Raw genomic sequence first — 9,006 nt, 5'->3', positions numbered from 1 at the left:
TTTAAAGATCTAAAGCATTGCCCCATAATGCAAAAAGTAGATAGAATCTGTTTTTCTATTCTCAGTAAAAAAAGCACATCTTAATGCTACTCTTATAGAACGCACTAAAAACCCCTGTGCCTAAATGACAAAAGTGTAGTCTCAAAATGTATAATACATTTACAAACATTTTAAATTTAGATTGAAGAAAACACATTTGTATGGACTCAGAACAAGTTTATTTGCAATTAGACATCTCATGCAATCATGCAGGACCACTAGGTATAGCTCTAACTTCCGAGTCTAAAGGACATTTGGGGACCAAAAAAAATTAAAAAAAAAAATCCCTCAACATTCAAGATATTTTCATATTAGCAGCTCTGCACTTGAGCTGAAAGTAGTTTGCTGAAGAGATATCCCCCACAGATTTAAAAAAAACATACACACCTTTATAATATTTACAAAAAATATTTAATTAAAAATATTTTATAATTACAGTAGTCTATTAAAGCATATACTTTTCTCACACTTATAGAACATCTCTATATATACACAGTATGAAATGTCACTCAATTTATCTATACAATATGTAACATTCCTGCAGGGAGAAGAAAGTTCCCTGGGCCCCAATAAAACCATCTATTTTAAACAATAGATGTGGAAATATATCTACAATGCTCCGGTAGATTAGTAAAGCTTCAAAACGCAGCTGCTCGGTCCCTTACAGTTAAAACACTCCTAAAGTCTGGGTTAACGCCGGGTCTCTTCTCTCTGCGCGCCCCCGACCGCCTCCTGCCACCGACCAGGGCGCGCACGGGTCGCGGCGGACAGAAAGCGAGGCGGATTTGGAGGGGGGAAAAAAAAAACCAGTAACAACAGGGGAGAAAAGAACAGGATGGCTACGGACGTGCAAAACGGTGGCGGGCGGGCCGGGCTCCCTCGGCTGAAGCGCGGGGACGGGGGCGGCCGCTGCGCGCGGGGCCGCGGCCGCCCCCGCGGTGCCTCCGTCGGCGGCGCGGGGCGGCCGCGCACCTGTGGGAGAGGAATGAATAGAGGGGGTGTGTGAAGCGCTCCGCTCCAGACCGACTGGCGCCACCAGCACAACACAAGACATGCTTGATCAACAACCCAAAACAAGCCGGGTCAAACAACAACCGCAGCCGCGCGGGCTGCGCCAGCCGGGGGATGCCGCAGCTGCGAGCCGCCGCCGGCGGCGTTTCGGCAGCGGTGAGAAAAAACACCGTAATTAAATTATTTTTTATTTTATTTTTTGTAAGCCTCCTGCTGCGCACATCTCGCCGCCCGCAGGTGCCCCTTCCCCACGGCGGCCGCCCGGCGCGGCGGTGCCCCCCGACCCCCCAGCCCCCGGCACTCACCTGGGGAGCGGCGCTCAGCGGCACAGGATGCTGTCCCCCGCCTTGTTAACGGAGCCGGCCTGCGCGGCAACCAGAAGGCGGCAAATTAGCCAGGGGAAAAAAAAAAAAAAAAAAAGACAAAGTACCCGCCCGACCGCCGCCACTTCGGCCCAGTCCCACGGCCCGGCCTGGGGGCGGCTCGCGGGGCCCCTCCGCGGTGTTTGCGATGGGGGCGGCGGGGCCGCGCGGCGCCCGTGCCGGAGCGAGCGGGGCACTCGCTTCCCCGGGCCGCGCTGCTCCCGCACCTCGCGTGCGGCGCCCGCGACAGGGGGTGCTGCGATAAGGGGGTGCTCCCCAGCCCCCTCGCCCCCCTCCCCCGCGCACGTAGCGCCGGTGGCCGCGCACTATTTCCCGCCAGCATTCCCGATATTCCGGCAAAGGCGCGGGAGCCCCGCGCGCGCCGCCGGGGCCGACACGGCCCCTCGGCGGAGCGCCCCGCGTCCCGGCGCGCACGCACCTCTTACCGGGTCGGTGTTGAGGGCCGTGAGCGGGGTCCTGGCGGTGCCGGCGGGGCAGGAGCCCGGGTGCAGCGCGGGTGGCGGCGGCGGCTGCTGCCGGAGCAGCGCCGGGTGCGTCTCGAGAGCCAGCTGCAGGTCGAGGATGTAGTCGATGACATGCTGCAGGATCTCCACTTTGCTCACGCGCTTGTTGGGCGGGATGGTGGGCACCAGCCTCCTGAGCCGGCTGTAACAGTCATTCATATCGCACTGCAGGCACAGCGCGGCCGGCTCCTCGCCCGACGGCGGGCCCCCCTTGCAGCCGCTGTGCTCGGCCAGGCACCGCAGGGCCGGGTGCCCCGCGCCGCCGGGCTGCGCCTTGCGGCTCGGGTGCCGCACGGGGCTCACGGCTTTCATGGTGCCGCAGGAAGGGCGGCAGGCAGCGCGACAAGCACGGAGACGGGCACAACCGCCCCCTCCGCCGCCCGCGACCTCGGGTACCGGCGCTCGCACCGCCCGTCCGCAACGCGGCCGCTTCGCCGGGGATGCTGCGAAGGGCTCGGGCCGCGCGACACCCGTGGAAAGCGGCAGCCGCCCCAGCCCGCCCCCGGCTCCCGCCGCGGCCGCCTCTGCCGGCGCTCGCCCCGCGCCGCCCCATATAAGCGCGGGGCGGGCGGGCGGGGCGCGGCGGCGGCAGGCGGGGGCGCCCGGCGCGGGCGCGGGGGGGCGCCGCGGCGCCGCGGCGCAGCCAATCGGCGCGCCCGCCGCCCCCCTCCCGCGCGGGCGGCGGCCAATGGCGGCGGCGCCCCCTCCCGCGCGGGCGGCGGCGCGGGGGGGCGGCCACCCCCGGGAGGAGCGGGAGGAGGAGGAGGAAGGCGGTCCGGGGAGGAAGCACTGCGGGAATGCGGGCGGGCCCCGGCGCCCAGCGGCTCCCGGCGCGGCCCCGCGGGGAGCCCCCTTCAACTCCCTCCATCCCCGGGCAGGGGGTGTCAGCGCCCCCGGTCGCAAAATGCGCTCCCCACCCCCGCCCTCCACGGCGATGCTTGTTACCCACCTCCCCCATTGCGCCTATTTGTACTTTGGGACGCCGGCTTGAAGGCTGGGAAGATCCCAAGCAAAACTTGACGGGGGCGGGGGTGGGGGGAGGGAAAGGGTTTAGGGACTCAAGCAGAGCAGTGCCTGGGAACATTAAATTAGAGCACATAACTATTAAAAATGCATGGGGATGGAGTATTTAAAATTCCTCCATGACATATAATATTAATCCGTTTTATGTAAAATTCATACCTGTAACTTAATTTGCTCCATTAATGCACCAGATCACGTATTAGTAGATGTACCATGTTTTAAATATGATGCTGGAAATGTCCAGGCTTCTGTACTCGGAGGCAAAGCATTAAAATTAACAGGCGCGTACTCCAGAGTCCTGCTTAAGTCATCGTGTGGCAGGCTGCAACCTTTTAATTTAATAATGCCTCACTCAAACTTTCTGTTAATTCCTTCTAAGGACCGAGAGCCGGTGCACGTCCGAATGGGACACGAGAGGAAGAAACGCAGTGCCCAGTCCTGCGGCTGCGTCGATCACTGCTTCTACTCCCAGCTCTCGGCCAGAGGAGTAGGGCTGCTCGCATGAGCAAAGGGCTGCGGGAAGGAGTAAAGGCTGCAGGATTTGCCCCGAAGCTTGTAAGTCAAACCCAGCAGAAGGGAAGAAATCCATAATGGTGATTAATGATTGCATGTCCCCTCAATGCTTAGTCACAACGGGTGATATATAAAGGATACAGTGGGAAGCTGTCAAGCCCGGGACTTGAATGAGTGGTGAGACTGGATCATCCGAAGAGTTTAATGAAGCACACTTGGATGCTCTCACCCCCTCTAAAAACATTGAAGTTCCGTCTTACACATACCCACACTATTATTTGCCGATTTTGCCCCATGCTACCAGTGCCACCAGCAGCTGTTGGGCTCCTTGAGGCACAAAAACTAAGTACGTGTGTTAATCTTTGTCTGGCTGCAGTCTAGATGTGTGTGCTACATCATGACAGGACGATGGGAAGACATATTTCCATTAGCTACAGGCTGGGTGAACTCTATTCTGCTGCAGTCATTGCTTTTATTCTGTGAAGTGCCACTCCCTGCAGTCCCTGTGTCTCACAAGGTGGAAATTATATGAGCCCCAAAGTGCACATTATGGTTACACTCTGTTTGCTTCTTGGACTGCTCATAATATGGATGGAGTTGCTAGGCTCTTTTTTTCCCCCAAAATATGTAAATTATGGTAAGCATGCAGACTATAATCTTGCTGTTCTGTTCTTAATTAAAATCTATGTGAAACTAGATATAGTGTAATATTGGATTGTTCTGTTATTTACAGAATCCCTTCTAGGAAGTAATCTGATCTCACTGGAAATTTGTGGGAAACCCCAATATGTAACTGGTTCCCCTTTAGATCTCCTGAAGCCAATCTGAGCATATTATACCTGTGTTCACACACACTCTCCAGTGGCACTATAGAAAAGCCACTGAGACCACACTGAAGTCTCAAAGATGACTCAGTGTTTCTGGAATCCTGTGATATGCCATGATAGGCAATGGATCTGTTTTTCCATTAGGCAGCTTGCACAGTGGAGGATACGGGGGGAAATCTGTGGGTTTGTGGGCTTTGTTGAAGTTGTGAGGAGGTCGTATGTGCTCACGCAGCTAAGGTATCACAATAGAAATATGTGGGAAAAGGGAAAGCAGCCCTCCCCTCCGACAAAGACATAAATATTCAGGGGATTTCCTCTAGTAACTCCCTTTGATACTCATGAAGTTGATACATGCTAGCCCGACATGCTCTGGTGAACAATAGACACCAATTCCTGTTAACAACTGGCCTGCTTTTGCTCTCCTTGAAGTCAATGGGAGCTTTGTCATTGACTTAAGTGGGAGCAGGTTGGGTCCAATGCTTTTTCAAAATTTAGATTGGATGTGCACCAGATGCTAAGTAAATTGGCCTAGAAATGGGTTGGAGCCCCCATTATACTTGCCATGGAGGTAGGTATAGCGAACCTCTTCATCCCTGAAGACACACACAAAGGGAGGGTTGGTGGCTGCTCTTCTGCTTTTGTCCTATTAATAGCAGTATTTTTTTCAGGACATGAGTGCATATGAGGGATTAATACTCTTGTTTCTAACCAGATCAAGTATGGAATTTAAAATAATTTTGGATATCTTTAAATGCATGGTCCCTTCCTGGCTGGCTGGTTGGAGGAGTTCATCCACCTTGGCTGGGTTTTCATGCATCTCTTCCAATACCCAGAGTAGAGATTCATTCTCTTTGTTACCAGCTCTTGCAGTATTGTCACAAGATACTTGATAGTGCTTCAATGCGCCAGTTTATCTCAGAACTGATGGGTTCAGATCAGATTGTAGATACTCTGTGCAGCTTGAGAAAGCTCCTTTTGATGTAGAACCAAAGAAAAACAAGCTAAAAATGAAAACAATTACTGGTCTTGCATGCCCTTTCTCATGAGGATAATCCCGTTAAATTCAATGAGGATACTCTTGTGAGTAAAGGAAGCTGAATTTGGCCGCACGTCTGAGTATGTGAATGTATGATTCATGGCAGCTGAAAAAATAAACCTGTCCATTGACACTGTATCTGGGCCACAGCTCCTCAGGACCTGATGGAGTGTCAGGGCACAGTAATGGTCCTTCCAGGAGAGGAGCACAGGAGACATGTCCACTGACAGCACTCCAGATTTGCATGTTTTGTACATCACGCCACGCCATGCCATGCCATGCCATACCATGCCATGCCATACCATGGTAGTTCAAACAGTCTCAGGATAGACAAAATTTGAAGGGAACACATCTGTGCATGTAGATGGAAGCAAGCAAATGCATGCTTTCTTACAGCAAGGTTACTTGCTATACCTACCTTAAGAGGGCATGAAATGCACACAAATGCAAACAAGCTCTATACATTTTTTTTTTCTTAGGTTAAGAAACAGCGATTGAGTCAAAGGCTCCCGTTTTGAGGCTTTGGTCCCACCATATCGGGGCAGCACAGTGAAATCCCAAGTGCTTTTCTGCTTGAGGCTGGTAGCCGGCATGACAAGTTTCATCTGGAGGGGCACAAAGAGATATGATGCTTAGACCCCCCCACTCCATTCCTGTTGACTTCAACAAGCAACCAGGAGACTCGGAGGAGCTGCTCAACACCTAGAAGGGCTGATCATTAAAAAAGCATTATAAATCTCTGAATGGTTTACGCTTTATGAGGGAAATAGCAACTGATTCCTCAGTGGTGCCATTACTCTCCACTATTGCTATCATTCAAATGGCAATAATGTTGGTTATTTACCTTCAATTAAAATATCTAGTTAGTTGTGATGTCATTTAAAATAGCACTATAATGTGTTTAGTGCTCCCTCACCAAACACCACAGCTCTTGGCAGCCGGGGATACTGATATGAAATGAAAAGTGGGGCGGGGGAGGGAGATGGAGAAATGAATATGCAGCTCTTTGGCTGGGCTGTTATTCCTGCCCGTGTATTCCTGCATGTCCCGTTGGAGGCCGTGTGGGCAGTGAGGCTGCAGGCGTCTTGGCTGTGCTACCGCATGGGCTCTCATGAAGACCCAAAATATCGGGAATTGGGGGAAAAGCCCCTTAGCTCCGATACCGAGTGACTGAAATCCGTCTGTTTTCTGAACTACTGCTCCTCGTCAGTGATGATTCATCATCAGAACTCCTCGAAACTCTTCTTAAAGCAAAGCTTTTGCTAGTGATCAAAACCAGGTGGGTACGTGTGTGCATGAGTGTGTGTGTGTCTTGAGAGTGCAAAACCTGGAGTTAACGCTTTCTAAGCAAGATTTTCAACTTTATACCCCTCCCCCAGATAGCCCCGGTAACCTTCACTGCTGTTCGACCTGCTTTCTCAAGTTCAAAATACAAATACAACTCACAGACATCACTTAATGTGCTCTTTTTCTTTCACTCCCATGTTGTGATCATAAGAAAGTTTGCTGCTTTGTGAGAGAATGAATTAACCATACCCAAGTTCTTCCCCTCTGTGCTTTGTTGCTGTCCCTCCTCTGCCCCTGTGCATGAAGCTTTTTATAAAACAAAGAAAAAATGTTTGATGAAAGCCCAGAAGAGCTCTTCACAGATAAAAGAGTTTTTTTTCTTTTTCTTTTTGTATGTTCAGGTACTTGCCTGGTTTAGAGCATCCCTCTATGCCACAAGCATACTTCCACCCACCTTCAGCATCGTACTTTGCAGGAAAACACGTAATAACAAAACCTTTATTTAATGGAGCAACAGGGAAAAACAAAACTCCATGGACTGATATAAGCAATCTTTTTTTTTTCTTTTTTAATGCAGATGTGGAAATGAACACATAGAGAAATATTTCACCTCAATTAGTGGAGGAGAGAGCGGAAAAAGACTGTAATGGGGACTAATATCTTTTCTTCTTCTTTCTAATGTCTTTGCACCTCCTGCCTTTTCCTGTTCCTTTTTGTCTGCAGGTGTTGTAATGGAGAGTGTGCTAATGCAGCCTCACCTCCAGCTCCGGACTTGCACTGATGGGTTTCCTTGAGGGAATGTGATCTGTATGGGTTGCCTTATTTAAGCGTAGGGCACGAAGCACCAGAATGTGTATTGAGGAAACAAGGATGCTGTTAGCGTCAGGGGTGAGAGGGGGCCTCTTTTTGTCATTGTATCAAGCCTTTTGGTAAATCAGGCCACATCTCCAAAGACCGGTGGAAACCAGTGCGAACCCATCTACTTCTTGCGGCAGCAAACAATGTCGCTACAACGCGTCACTCAGACAGGCTGGCATCCTGCTGGTGCTTGCCCGTGGGCCGGAGGCTAGGGTCACCTCAGAAAGTCGCTCTGTTGAGGTGACCAAACCCCCGAAACACCGCGCTGGTTGGATAATGTCAGATTTGTGTAGTGACTTAAACAAGCTTGGGGGAAAAAAGATAACTCTGGTTGTCAGCCTTCTGCAGTGTAGTCCAAATTCAAGCAATCAAGATGCTTGTTCTGAGGAAGGATAAGGTAATTAAGGAGTGTTTGAGGCAGCTTCCTGAATAACACTATATCAAGCTGAGTTACACAGAAACAGATTGAATTTGGAGCCTTAACTTTATTTTGTGTTGATTTAGATCAGATTTATGTGCAATGTTTGTTATGTGCAATGTGCCCTTTGTTTATAGACAGAAATCATCAGCTAATCAGCCTGAAAACTGATGGTATGCTATGGCCTTGTATTATTTTCATGTTTGTTATGAGTTTGTACTGAGACCTATAATCAGACAAATAATAAAGCCTACAAGGACAATGAGCAGATCGACCTAAATTAAATAAGTATCTGGATGTGTGCATGCTCATCTGCATATGTTATCATTACACCAATGATACTGGTATTTATTTTCAGGGGAGCTGATCAACTTATCAGCAAAAGCAAATTAAGTTCATGACACAATCAAACACTGAAGAAATACTAGCAATACTTGCACTAATATAATATCTTACATTTTGGGAGACATCTAACATGTTTGCTATTGGTTCTCAGTGACTGTTTTGAGGAATTCCTCAGATTTGTTTTTGATTGTTAAAAGAAGAAATCATCTTCTCCTAACTGTCAAGACAGTCTTTCACCACAGCGAAAGTACATCCAAAATAGGTGGAGAAACCTCCACTTGCTCTACTTTGATGCAAATACACTGAGCTTTTTTTTTTTAAGACTTCAGTCAGTGGTTTCTCAGGCTCCTTTTATGGGTCAGTGACACTTTCAGGTATCACCTGCTTGGCAAAAAATAATTTACAATTCTGTGCTTTCCATCATGTTAGTGACAAACTAACCTATATTTCAAGCACTACAGAAAATGCAGTTTGTTGATTTGGTTCAGTCACACTGATGACATAATTGGGAAGAGAAGCTAGAAAGAACTGGAAATTCAGCCAGGGGTTAAAAGCAGGGGCAAGGGGTAAAAGCCATTCAATGTATCTTCGAATCCACTTACCAGAGTTATGATCTGTATTGTGCACTCCTAATAAATGCAAAATTCGGGGTAACCTTGTTACCTATTTATTTACCTGCTAAGGAGTTCCTATTATTATGGCACATGAGGATCTACCAGGTGCTTAGTAACAGAAATAACAAGCTCTTCCTCATTCTTCTCTC

The 9,006-nt window shown here is 49.6% G+C and overlaps 1 protein-coding gene across 2 annotated transcripts; it reads right to left on the bottom strand.

Moving 5' to 3' along the window:
• Positions 1 to 723: 723 nt before the first annotated feature.
• On the bottom strand, positions 724 to 2,433 carry ID4 (inhibitor of DNA binding 4). Of its 2 annotated transcripts, none has more exons than XM_088533389.1 (3): positions 1,852 to 2,433; positions 1,356 to 1,414; positions 724 to 1,011 (listed from the first exon to the last, which is right to left on the bottom strand). In XM_088533389.1, exons 1-2 carry the CDS (start codon positions 2,246 to 2,248, stop codon positions 1,401 to 1,403), a joined length of 411 nt encoding a protein of 136 aa, XP_088389515.1. In that variant the 5' UTR covers positions 2,249 to 2,433; the 3' UTR covers positions 724 to 1,011; positions 1,356 to 1,400. The 2 variants fall into 2 exon arrangements, with proteins under 2 accessions (XP_088389515.1, XP_088389514.1); XM_088533388.1 differs by having other exon boundaries at positions 1,859 to 2,433.
• Positions 2,434 to 9,006: the final 6,573 nt, after the last annotated feature.

This window comes from Tinamus guttatus, unplaced genomic scaffold, assembly GCF_059628265.1.
Source record: "Tinamus guttatus ecotype Peru unplaced genomic scaffold, ASM5962826v1 Tinamus_guttatus_pri_ptg000497l, whole genome shotgun sequence".
Classification (NCBI taxonomy): domain Eukaryota; kingdom Metazoa; phylum Chordata; class Aves; order Tinamiformes; family Tinamidae; genus Tinamus; species Tinamus guttatus.
The sequence above is the reverse complement of the archived record's forward strand: the minus strand, read 5'-3'. Positions and strand labels throughout refer to the sequence as shown.